This window comes from Lithobates pipiens, unplaced genomic scaffold (genome assembly GCF_037356315.1).
Source record: "Lithobates pipiens isolate NorthernLeopardFrog02 unplaced genomic scaffold, aLitPip1_a1.2 Scaffold_35, whole genome shotgun sequence".
Taxonomy (NCBI): domain Eukaryota; kingdom Metazoa; phylum Chordata; class Amphibia; order Anura; family Ranidae; genus Lithobates; species Lithobates pipiens.
Genome location: NW_027507811.1, coordinates 5,117,635 through 5,131,085, shown reverse-complemented (window position 1 = coordinate 5,131,085; position 13,451 = coordinate 5,117,635). Strand labels below are relative to the sequence as shown.

General features: G+C 50.4%; 3 protein-coding genes across 3 annotated transcripts in view; 2 read left to right on the top strand and 1 right to left on the bottom strand.

The window, feature by feature from the left end:
* Positions 1–13,451, bottom strand: part of LOC143955908 (uncharacterized) — an 865,587-nt gene that overhangs the window by 566,846 nt on the left and 285,290 nt on the right. The window lies entirely within an intron of this gene.
* Positions 1–13,451, top strand: part of LOC143955348 (uncharacterized) — a 316,606-nt gene that overhangs the window by 51,051 nt on the left and 252,104 nt on the right. The window lies entirely within an intron of this gene.
* Positions 2,502–13,451, top strand: part of LOC143955351 (uncharacterized) — a 68,297-nt gene continuing 57,347 nt past the window's right edge. Inside the window, 2 exon segments of the mRNA XM_077465417.1 lie at positions 2,502–2,584; positions 2,677–2,848. Of these exon segments, the coding sequence (XP_077321543.1) occupies positions 2,719–2,848 (130 nt within the window). The 5' untranslated portion in view covers positions 2,502–2,584; positions 2,677–2,718.

Below are 13,451 nucleotides of genomic sequence, written 5' to 3'. Positions count from 1 at the left end.
GATGTGACCGTACATGGTCGATGACTCGCTCCTGATACATTTGCAGTCTGCTTTGTCCCTCCTGTGCAATGTAAGTTATTCCTGCTTCTCCTCCCTATCTGCTGGTCCATATCTCCCTCTGAACTCCCCTCCTCTTCCTCTCTTGTGGGCACCCACGTGACATCACTAGACACGTCATCATCAACGTCACCTTCCCCATCGCTATAAGTAGAGATCTCGGAGTAGGCAGCAACACCGGGGACCAACCTCCTCCTTGGGCTGATCTGGGTACTGTCGTCAGACTGCTGAGTGGCGGTTGTTGCTACCTCCTCTTCCTGATCCAATACCAAGAGTGGCTGCGCATCAGAAATGTCTTGATATGGATCAGAAAATAATTCCTGTGACTCAAGCGGAAGGTATGTGGTGGTGGTGGTGGTGGTGTTGTTGGTGGTAGTGTCTTTGGGGGTGCACACAGCAGAGAGTGAAGAAGATGGTGCAGATCGAGAGGATGAGGAGGTTGCAGAAGATTAAGGCTGAGTGAGCCACTCAACCAAGTCTGGTGCGTCCTTTAAAGTAATTGAACGCACCTTTTGCAACTTCCCAATTTGGCTCAAGCCTGTTGCTCCTGCCCTACCCCTACCGCCCCTGCGGAAGGGCCCGCCTCTTCCTCTGCCTGTCATTTTTTAAATGACCCTGTGACAAAACTCTCAGTCCCTATACCGATGAAGGACTGCTGCAGTATAGGGCAGCGGTCAGCAGTAGTGCACCTCAACCCTATGTATTGTGGACCTATACCAGTCCTTATAGAATGGCAGACTGTACCTCACTCAACCCTATGTACTGTAGTACCCTATACCTTACCAGTCCTTATAAGGACCTTTGTGGAACAAGTAGGTTGTGTGTGACTGATTAGCAGACTGTACGTCATTCCCTATACTGATGGACTGCTGCAGTATAGGGCAGTGGTCAGTAGTAGTGCACCTCAACCCTATGTATTGTGGACCTATACCAGTCCTTATAGAATAGCAGACTGTACCTCACTCAACCCTATGTACTATAGCACCCTACACCAGGTTATTACCAGTCCTTATAAGGACCTTTGTGGAACAAGTAGGTTGTGAATGATTAGCAGACTGCAGCAGAAGGGCAGCAGTCAAGTATAATATTCTTTCTATATTTGGAAGAAAGAATATTATACGTGTACAAGCCTATTACCATACCACTGATACCAGTCCTGAAAAGAACCTTTGTGGACCTAATATAGTAACAGCTACTGATTAAACTGACCCTCACTGCCTCACACACTGCTTCCTGCCTGTCCCTATATAAACTGACAAAACAGAGGCTACTGGAACAATAACTGGAATAGCACTTTTGTGGACCTGATAGTAACAGCTAATGACTAAACTGACTGTCCCTGCAGCAGACACCGTCCTGTCCCTTTCTCTAAACTGACAAAAGACACTCAGGCTGCTGCAACAATCAGTAGCACAGCAAACCTATATACACCTAACACCTATACCAGTCCTGAAAAGAACTTTTGTGTACCAAATAGCTAGCCAGATCGGGTGTATTTATAGGTTAGGGGGAATGTCCAAGTTTCCATGTGCTGTAATGTCTCTATTGGCTGTCCTGTACCCCATGATGGATGTGTCATCATAGGTCAAAGTTCTTTTACACAGTAAACACGGAAGTCCGCCAGGCGAGCGGTGGCAATAGTCCGCCGAACGGGCGGACCGCCAACAGCCGAAATTCGCCGCGAAACGACCGCCAGGCGAACCGTTCGGCCATCCCTAACAAGGGATTGCCAACAGCAGAGCAGGGCAGACAAACAGAGAGCTTGAAGCACATGTTACAAATGGAATATCACAAGCACGACACTGCGGGCTTTGCTGGCCTAAATCAGGTTTGGTCTCCACCCAGAGACTGACCACATCAATCAAAGAATTCTATGACATCACACTGACCTCACAGCTCCTCCTCCTAATATCCCTCTATCCGCCTCTTTTTTTGGTCTGATGCTCTTAGGATGTGGGCCGGCCCCTGACCTCCTCACTTTCAAAGTAGGGCTGTTGGACCTCCATTGTATGTAATATCAGAAACCTCAACATGAAGTGGGGTTTAAATAAAGAGACCTGACCAGTGAGGTGAGGAGGATTCTGGGAATGTCATTTGATTTTACTATTTGTCTTCAGATCTAGAGTTTTCCTCCTGTGAAGTCTGGAGATCACATGAGCATCACATTGCCTCCACCTCCCTCCCTGATAGAATAGAGAAATACAAAGAAGATTCTAGAAGTCACCAGAGAGATCATCGAGCTGCTGACAGGAGAGGTGAGCGGAGCCGGGAAGGACGTCATGATGGCCAATCAGCCGCCCCTCACATCACCGGGTAAGAGGAGACTTTATTGTAAAGGAGAGAGCAGTACGGAGGCTCCACCTAGATCCCCCATCATCTGATAAACACATAGAAACAATGTATTCAGTCAGTGTGTGTGTTTCCTACAGATGGATCCAGTAATGGGAACCCACCAGAGAGATGTCCCCGTCCTCTGTATTCCCGGGATTCCACACAGGAAGGTCACACCATCCCTCAATATTGCAAGGTTGGTGGGATGGAGCATCTAGAACATGGACTCCTAGAGAGGATGTGTATTTTTCTATATGATGTCACAATAATAAATCTTCTATCTTACAGATGATATTCTCTCTCATTTTCTTGGTTTAGAGTGGAGATCCAATGGATATAGAATTTGAGGTGAAATCAGAAGAAGAAGAGAGGTATGTGAGGGATGATCAGCAGTCTATGGAGGAGGATGGAATAACGGGGACATTTATAGAGGAGGACACTCCTACAGAGATCAGCACAGGTGGGTCATTAACACTAAATCCATTCCTCCACCCATACTGCTCACTGATTGGTCCAGAGTAGGTCGGGGGCTGGGTGATATCAGCCTGTAATCCCCTGGTCACTTTCCTGAGCTGTGTTCCCCGTCCTGTATTCCTGGATTTCTCTCCGATAATCTTCCTTCTCTGTGCTGCCGACACAATTTATGTATCTCTAGACTGGATTTATGGAGATTCTGGGGTTCAGATGGCAGCACAATGTTGTATTTCACCATAGACATCAGCCTAGGCACCTGGGGTATTTAGCTTGGGTCTTCTGCCCTATGCCCGGGTCTAGCAAGGTCTATGGCAGAGTAATTTGTGACGTCCGAGGGGGGCAGGGTCACCCGTTTACGTCACCGGGTGGCCCCGCTCTTGCCTAAATAACAGCTGTCAAGCAAAAAGACGGCAGTCATGGGGAGGCAGAGTTTTTTCCTTTTTTTCGGGACCACCGGACACCGTGATTGCCGATAGATTTACATCAGGGGACATTTTTTTTTTTAATAAAGGAATTGTCCAATACTGTCTCCTGTCCTTTTTACTTTTTGACACTTATTTGGTGAATAAGTAAGGGTACAATGTACCCGATACCCATTCACATGGGGGGGAGAACGGGAACTTGGGGGCGATAATATCCGATAAGCACCCTGCCCGCAGATCCCCACAACCACCGGGCAAGGGTTGTGGGGATTAGGCCCTTGTCCCCATCAACATGAGGACAAGGTGCTTTGGGGAGACCTCAAAGCACCCTCCCCATGTTGAGGGCATGTGGCCCGGTAAGGTTCTGGATGGGGGGGGGGGACTCGAATATCGGGCTCATCACTATTGCATACTCCTGACCCCTGCACTATATACCCTGTGTTGCACTTTACATACTCCTGACTTCTGCTCGATATACTCTTTGTTGTACATAACATACAGGCTTTTACATGGTGGTAATAATGTGATAACATCCTCCAACTTTGGAACCTTAAACAGAAAGTGATAATGGGGGAGGAGTCAATAACCCAATGATGGGGGGTCTTCAGGATCAGTCCAGTCTTCATCTTGGTGGTTCTCCCCCCATCCTCACTCTCTGACCTCTGGTGGGGCTCAGCCCCGCTGTTATTCATGACTAAATCATGGACTAAATAAGGAAGTGCAGGACTTCTTGTGTTGGGAAGATGGCAATGAGTGATAGAGGGGGAGGGGACACTCGTCCTATAATCCCCTCATCACTGTCACTCCTATAGAAGACAGTTCTCGTTGTTTCCTCCCTCTCTGACTAAGGTCCATGAATAAAGAAATGATCTGGTACATGGGCGTCCGCAGAACTTTTTCCAAGGGGGAGGGCATCATTTCAAGGCCGCTCATGCTCCGCCCCTTTCCGACAATCTCATGAAAATCTTTCCACTGGTAATACAGATGTGTTATATAACAGATAATTCATCTTCACTTTGTATTGGAAGTTACTCAGGTGGCTGGGTACCATGCCCATATAGCCTAGAGAATGTACATCTGTTTACATTGCAATACATCTGTTGTGGTCATATTTTGATCTCATACTGTCACTGTATTGGCTGTTTTCATCAAGATAAAAATATGGCCACAACAGATGTATTGCAATGTAAAGAGATGTACATTCTCTAGGCTATATGGGCATGGTACCCAGCCACCTGAGTAACCTTGCGGACGACCATGCTTTCAAAAACCAGCCCTGGAAAAATTTTTATACCAGCCTCACAGCATTATTATACCAGCCCAACAGCATTATTATACCAGCCTCACAGCATTATTATACCAGCCCAACAGCATAACGTCATTTTTTTCTTGTTCATTGTTCATGAAAGGGAAAAACCATACATTTTAAAGCACATTTGATGAAGAGAGTATTAGATATAGATATGAAATCACATAGGGCTTTATATATATATATATATATATATATTCAAATTCCAGTTAATAGTGGTAAGTGATCAATCATCAAGGGGGACCCCAGAAACTCAGAACGTGGGGGGGGAACCACCTTCTGCAGAAAGAATACTCTAAGGTAAGGGGGGTGGGTTACTAAAGATCCCACTGCAAGGGGCAACCAGACAGCTTTCCAGAAACATCAGGCTGACAGCAAGCCAGATTCACCGGAACCAGAGTGTTTAAAGGGGACAACCGCAGCCAGGTAAGCTCGCACCTCCACTCCCCCCCCCCCCCCCCCCAGTGATTGTTCCAGGGACTCCGTCCGACCGCCTACGGGGGTCAGGAAGGAATTTTTGCCCCACTGGTGCATTTGGCTGCTACTGTCAGGGGGTTTTTCGCCTTCCTCTGGAACAACCATAGGTTAGCATACCCCTACCTCCGGCCTCCTTTCCATTTTTTACGCTATCCTAGGACAACTATTCCAGATCACAGCCAGACTTCTTTTCTAAGCGGAGACCTCAACCTTAAGTAAAGGCAGCTGGAACAGCCAGCAACCGAATACAGCCAGCAACCGAATACAACTCCTTCCGCATCCATATAGGCATCCCCTGATCAACTTGCGCGCTAATAGCCTCAAGCACGGCGGCAAGTCTGATACCTAGCCCCACCTCAGGATCAATACCCTGATCAGGATCATCATCTTAGGCCCATAGTACCATCAACAGCATCCACAAACCATGTGCTACTTCAAATACTCAGCTGAAGTTCTGCACAGACTAAGGAACATCAACACCACATTGCCATCTTCCATACAAAAAATACTTCAAAGAGAACAACTATTAAAAACCGGACGACAACCAGCTCCCAACCACAGGAAGACATCTACTCGACCACTACAATTAGATTGCGCCTTGATTAACGCCAGGTCTGCAGTCAAACATAGACTGGAAGTACACGACTTCATCATCGAGAACAATGTAGACTGCCTCTTCATCACCGAAAGCTGGTTAACCTCTGACTGCAACACCATCCTCACCGAATTGGTGCCGGAAAACTACAGGATCCTAACCGAACACCGGATAGGGAAAAAAGGAGGAGGCCTAGCAGTGATCTTTAAAGGTCACCTTGATCTCACTAAACCATCAGCTCAGAACCCAGTGTCTTTTATGGAAACCCTGACGCTACATTTTCAACCAACACCCCATGACACCACTCATATTCTACTGTGCTACAGACCACCGGGACCAAAGTCCAATCTTCTTTCACCCCTCACGGAATCCTTTGCAATGCACACCCTAAAATTCAAAAATTTCCTGGCACTCGGAGATTTCAACCTTTGGGCAAACGAGCCTAAAGACCCCATCGCGACTGCCTGCATCAATCAACTAGAAGAACTGGGTCTACAGCAACTGATAAAGACTCCCACGCATGGGTCAGGACACACCCTGGACCTTATTTTCAAACAGAACATCGACGTCAACATACTCGACAACATAACTCTGCCATGGACGGATCACCACGCCATCAAATTCAAAATCGCTACCAACATCACCAACGCAAAACGGAAACCTGTAACAACGCACTGGACCAGATCGCATAAAAAACTGTACTCCGAAGCCTTCAAAACCACTCTGTCCAAAAAAATATCTACAATAACCTTAAACCACTCTACGGAGGAAACACTCAACTCCCTGAACAAGGCATTACTGCAATCAGCAGACTCGGTAGCACCAAAACGCAGGGCTCTCATCAGGAAGAAAAATGCTGGATGGTTTAATAGCTCCCTCTCCGTACTAAAGCAAGAACGCAGAAGAGCGGAAAGAACATGGAGAAGAAATCCCACCGAGGAAAACCTATTTAACTACAAAGGTCTGACAGAGAATTATCGGAAAGCAATCTTCAAAGCCAAAAAGGACCACTTCTCATATACAATCTCAACGGCCGCAAACCAACCACGGGAACTGTTTAAACTGGTTAATCAATCAATGAATCCGGTGTGCCTAGAACCCCCAGAAAGCGAATCCCAGGATTACTGTGACAAACTGTCGGATTTTTTCATCGATAAAGTCAAAACCATCAGGGAAACAATTTGTCAGAAGAAAACATCCAACCTCAGCCAGCAAAAACATAAAGAGGATGTCCGCACCAACATACCGCAACCGCCAAAATTTTCACTATCCCCAATTACCGTAGACACCGCAAAAAACATCATTAATAAACTGCGTGACAGTACCTCACCTATTGACATCATCCCCACAAAACTACTGAAAGAATGCTCCGACATCGTGGCTCCAACCATAACCCACCTCATAAACCGATCATTCCACGAAGGGATTGTTCCCAGCATCCTCAAACAAGGCATTGTCAAACCTCTACTCAAGAAACCAAACCTGGACCCTCAGGATCCAAACAACCGTAGGCCGATTACAAGCCTCAACACCATTTCTAAGATCATGGAGAAAGCTGTAGTACATCAGCTACAACTTCACCTGGATACTCACAAACTCCTGGACCCGCTGCAATCAGGCTTCTGCCCGGGTCATGGAACAGAAACAGCTCTCCTCAAGATTTGGGATGACGCCCTCGAAGCAGCAGATGACGGAGAGCCGTGTCTCCTCGTACTGCTAGACCTAAGTGCAGCGTTTGATACAGTAGATCACAATACTCTACTCGTCCGCCTCACAGAAGTAGCCGGAGTCCAAGACATAGATCTCCATTGGTTCGCGTCCTTCCTAGGAAATCGGTCACAGACAGTGAAACTAGGAAAATTCCTCTCCGAAACTCGGGCAGTCACCTGCGAAATACCCTCAAGGCTCTCCATTGTCACCCGTTCTCTTCAACATTTACATTCGCCCACTCCTTCAAATCATCAGATGCTCAGATCTCTGCTTCCACTCTTACGCTGACGACACACAACTTTATTTCCGGATCAATGGAAAAAAAGATCACCAACAACAACTTGAAAACTGCCTCAAATCAATAGAGGACTGGATGACCACCAACTCCCTCCAGCTGAACCAATCAAAGACAGAGCTTCTTATCTTACACCCAAATCATAAGCCCGCAACCAAAACCTCCTGGTCTCCACCAACCGTCTTTGGGCAGACTATCTCCCCAAAGACCAAAGCGAAGAGTCTCGGGGTTATTTTAGACGCACAAATGTCAATGGATGCGCAAATAGGATCTGTAGTCAGTCGATCTCACCATCTACTGCGCATGCTTCGCAGACTCATCCCTTTTATCCCAAAGAATGACAAAGCAGTGGTAGTTGGAACAATCATTAATTCAGGACTGGACTACGCAAACTCGCTTTACATAGGATTACCACAATATCAACTTGCGCGATTACAACTGATCCAAAACACGGCGGCAAGGCTGATAACAGGAAAAAAACCCTGGGAATCCATTTCTCCTTCACTGAGGAGCTTACATTGGCTAACCGTAAAAAATCGGATCACGTTCAAGACCCTTTGCCTCACCCACAAATGCGTGCATAGAGAAGCTCCGCAATACCTAATGGAGAAAATAAATCATTACACACCAAACCGCAGTCTTCGATCAGCCAACAAAAACCTCCTCCTCGTGCCCAAAGCCCGGTATAAATCCAAGGGTGATCGGAGATTCGCTGTCCAAGGGCCTCTGCTATGGAATGCTCTACCAATCAACATCCGCCTGGAAGAAAATCACCTGGCTTTTAGGAAAAAACTCAAGACCTTCCTCTTTTAGCAGATGATCAAAGCTCGCCACAGCGCCTAGAGGCGATTCAGTTCGCATTGCGCGCTATATAAGTATTTCATTCATTCATTCATTCACTAATGTAAGGAGGAAACCCTTTATATCAGTGCCCCTTTCATTATCGTATTCACTCCCTCCTTACATGACTGACCCCCGACTGGCCTGGTGGTGCTGTCACTGACCTCCTCTCAGGTGCACTGTGCAGGGCTCAGTCAGTCGGCTCCAGCTTGGTGGCTCTGGTTTTATCCTATAGTCTCCTGTCCACAGTCCACACAAGTCTGACTTCTCCCATGACCCCTATCCTGGCGGTGCTCCCACTCTTGACTCCTCTCCAGACTCCCTCAGAGACTGCAGACATGCTACAGGAGATGGTCAGAGACTGCAGACTTGATGCAAAAGCTCAATGCAGCCTCACCAGTGCCCACCAAATGCAGCCTCACTGTGCCCACCAAATGCAGCCTTACTGTGCCCACCAAATGCAGCTTTACTGTGCCCATGAATGCAGTCTCACTGTGCCCATCATTGCAGCCCCTCCTGTGCCCCATGTCCCAGTCTGCAGTCCCTGTTTGTGGGAAGGTGTGTTGTTGATGCTCGGTACGGTACCTTGCATGCCAGCAGGATATCCATGATGGCCAGCAGCAGGCAGGGTCTGTTCTCGTTTTGGATGGGGACGGTGCTCCTTCCAGAGGATCTGTCTGCTGTGAGATGGAGTGGTCCCTGGCCACCTGCACCTTCAGCTGTCCTCATTTTCTGGCCTCAGTCAGCCTGCCCTCTGGTCCTGGGGAAGTGGAGAGCACTGGTTGGGAGTTGGAGAGAAGGGGGAGAAAAGAGTACTGGCGGGCTTGGAGAATAGTGATGGACGAACTTCCGTCGGGACGTTTCGCGGACCGAGAACGCGGCCGATAGTTCGCGAACCGGAACGTTCGCGGCGGGCCCCATTGACTTCAATGGGAGGCGAACTTCGCAAACCTACAGGTCAAATTTGCAGCCACAAAATAATTATTAGCTGTGCAAACATAGTCCCACCACATGGCCAATGACATAACACATGTAGGAGGTGAATCTGGGATCGACAACTACAAGCATTCTTTTTTTATATGGGAAATTGTTGTGACAATTCAGGACTGTGGAGCGCATGAAGGCAATGGAGGAGAGGGAAGGTCAGGGTAGGCAAAGAAGAGGGTGCAGGAGATGATCACCAGCAGCGTGACATACAGCAATGACACCTGCACCGTGATAGTGATCTGACACCAGCACCGTGACAGAGAGCAATGACATCAGCAGCGTGACATAAAGCACTCACACCAGCACCGTGATAGAGAGCACTGACAGCAGCACCATGATAGAGAGCACTGACATCAGCAGCGTGACATAAAGCACTCACATCAGCACCGTGATATACAGCACTGACACCTGCACTGTAAGCAGCCCCAGGAGGAAGTCAGCATAGCACAGGGATGGTGGGAGCCCCTCATAATGAGCATAGCACAGGGATGGTGGGAGCCCCTCATAATAAGCAGCCCCAGGAGTAAGTCAGCACAGCACAGGGATGGTGGGAGCCCCTCATAATGAGCATAGCACAGGGATGGTGGGAGCACCTCAAAATATGCACAGCAGAGGTACAGCCCCAGGAGGAAGTCAGCACAGCACAGGGATGGTGGGATCCCCTCATAATATGCACAGCAGAGGTACAGCCCCAGGAGGATGTCAGCACAGCACAGGGATGGTGGGAGCCCCTCATAATAAGCAGCCCCAGTATAAATATGACCCACCCCTGTATACCACCCCTGCGGAAGGGCCTGCCTCTTCCTCTGCCTGTCATTTTTTAAATGACCCTATGACAAAACTCTCAGTCCCTATACCGATGAAGGACTGCTGCAGTATAGGGCAGCGGTCAGCAGTAGTGCACCTCAACCCTATGTATTGTGGACCGATACCAGTCCTTATAGAATAGCAGACTGTACCTCACTCAACCCTATGTACTGTAGCACCCTATACCTTACCAGTCCTTATAAGGACTTTTGTGGACCAAGTAGGTTGTGTGTGAGTGATTAGCAGACTGTACGTCAGTCCCTATACCGATGAAGGACTGCTGCAGTATAGGGCAGCGGTCAGCAGTAGTGAACCTCAACCCTATGTATTGTGGACCGATACCAGTCCTTATAGAATAGCAGACTGTACCTCACTCAACCCTATGTACTGTAGCACCCTAGACAGACCAAGTTACCAGTCCTGATAAAGAGCTTTGTGGAACAAGTGAGTTGTGAATGTTTAGCAGACTGCAGCAGAAGGGCAGCAGTCAAGTATAATATTCTTTCTATATTTGGAAGAAAGAATATTATACGTGTACAAGCCTATTACCATACCACTGATACCAGTCCTGAAAAGAACCTTTGTGGAACTAATAGTAACAGCTACTGATTAAACTGACCCTCACTGCCTCACACACAGCTTCCTGCCTGTCCCTATATAAACTGGCAAAACAGAGGCTACTGGAACAATAACTGGAATAGCACTTTTGTGGACCTGATAGTAACAGCTAATGATGATGATGATGATGATGACTAATCTGGCTGTCCCTACAGCAGCACACAGCGTCCTGTCCCTTTCTCTAAACTGACAAAAGACACTCAGGCTGCTGCAAGAATCAGTAGCACAGCAAACCTATATACACCTAACACCTATACCAGTCCTGAAAAGAACTTTTGTGTACCAAATAGCTAGCGATTTATCTCTCCCTACTCCACACAGCAACCTCTCCCTATAGTGACAGAAGAAAGAATGTAAAATGGTCGCCGGATCGGGTGTATTTATAAGTTAGGGGGAATGTCCAAGTGCTGTAATGTCTCAATTGGCTGTCCTGTACCCCATGATGGATGTGTCATCATAGGTCAAAGTTCTTTTACACAGTAAACGCGGAAGTCCGCCGGGCGAACGGCGCCAATAGTCCGCCCAACGGGCGGACCACGAACAGCCGAAATTCGCAGCGAAACGACCGCCGGGCGAACCGTTCGGCCATCACTATTGGAGAACAAATGGGTGGGGGCAAAGAGCGAGTGGGAGTGGAGATCACAGGGGTGGGGAGTGGAGAGCGCTGGGGGGGAACTTGAGAGCACTGGGGGGGCCAATAAACAGGGGTAGAGAGCACGGTAGGCTGAGAGCACTGGGGGGGCTAAGAGTGTGGAGTGGTGAAGAGCACTGGGGGGGGCAGAAAAACAGGGGTGGGGAGAATGGGGGGCTGGAGAGCACTGGGGTGGGGGCTGGAGAGTGATGGGGAGAGCTGAAGTTGACTGGGGGGGAAGAACAGGGGGGAGAGCACTGGGGGGAGTGGAGAGCACGGGGGGGGAGCACTGGTGGGGAGAGCACTGGGATGGTGGCTAGAGAAGGATGGGGAGAGCAGTAAGAATAGGGGAGGAGAAAACTGGGGGGGCAGGAGAGTGTGGTGGAGGAGAGCACTGGGGGCGGGGACAAGGGGGAGAGCACTGGGGGGAGTGGAGAGCACTGGGGGGACAGGTTTGAGAGCAGAGCACTGGGATGGTGGCTAGAGAAGGCTGGGGAGAGCTGGAGAGCAGGGAGGGCAGCAAGAACAGGGGAGGAGAGAACTGTGGGGGGGGGGGGCAGGAGAGTGTGGTGGTGGAGGAGAGCACTGGGGAGGGGGCAGGAGAGTGTTGTGGTTGAGGAGAGCACTGGGGGAGGGGCAGGAGAGTGTTGTGGTGGAGGAGAGCACTGGGGGGGCAGGAGAGTGTGGTGGTGGAGGAGAGCACTGTGGGGGGGGGGCAGGAGAGTGTGGTGGTGGAGGAGAGCACTGTGGGGGGGGGAGGAGCAGGAGAGTGTGGTGGTGGAGGAGACCACGGGGGGGGGGGGGCAGGAGAGTGTGGTGGTGGAGGAGAGCACTGGGGGGGAGGAGAGTGCGGTGGTGGAGGAGAGCACTGGGGGGGGCAGGAGAGTGTGGTGGTGGAGGGCACTGGGGGGGGGGCAGAAGAGTGCGGTGGTGGAGGAGAGCACTGGGGGGACAGGAGAGTGTGGTGGTGGAGGAGAGCACTGGGGGGGACAGGAGAGTGTGGTGGTAGAGGGCACTAGGGGGGACAGGAGAGTGTGGTGGTGGAGGAGAGCACTGGGGGGGGGGCAGGAGAGTGTGGTGGTGGAAGAGAGCACTGGGGGGGGCAGGAGAGTGCAGTGGAGGAGAGCACTGGGGGGGGCAGGAGAGTGTGGTGGTAGAGGGCACTAGGGGGGACAGGAGAGTGTGGTGGTGGAGGAGAGCACTGGGGGGGCAGGAGAGTGTGGTGGTGGAAGAGAGTGCAGTGGAGGAGAGCACTGGGGGGGCAGGAGAGTGTGGTGGTGGAGGGCGCTGGGGGGGCAGGAGTGTGCGGTGGTGGAGGAGAGCACTGGGGGGGGCAGGAGAGTGTGGTGGTGGAGGGCACTGGGGGGGGGGGGGCAGGAGAGTGTAATGGTGGAGGAGAGCACTGGGGGGGGCAGGAGAGTGTGGTGGTGGAGGAGAGCAATGGGGGGGCAGGAGAGTGTGGTGGTGATGGAGAGCACTGGGGGGGACAGGAGAGTGTGGTGGTGGAGGAGAGCACTGGGGGGGGGGGCAGGAGAGTGTGGTGGTAGAGGGCACTAGGGGGGACAGGAGAGTGTGGTGGTGGTGGAGAGCACTGGGGGAGACAGGAGAGTGCGGTGGTGGAGGAGAGCACTGGGGGGGGGGCAGGAGAGTGTGGTGGTGGAGGAGAGCACTGGGGGGGCAGGAGAGTGTGGTGGTGGAGGAGAGAACTGTGGGGGGGCAGGAGAGTGTGGTGGTGGAGGAGACCACTGGGGGGACAGGAGAGTGTGGTGGTGGAGGAGAGCATTGGGGGGGGGACAGGAGAGTGCGGTGGTGGAGGAGAGCATTGGGGGGGGACAGGAGAGTGTGGTGGTGGAGGAGAGCACTGGGGGGGGGCAGGAGAGTGTGGTGGTGGAGGAGAG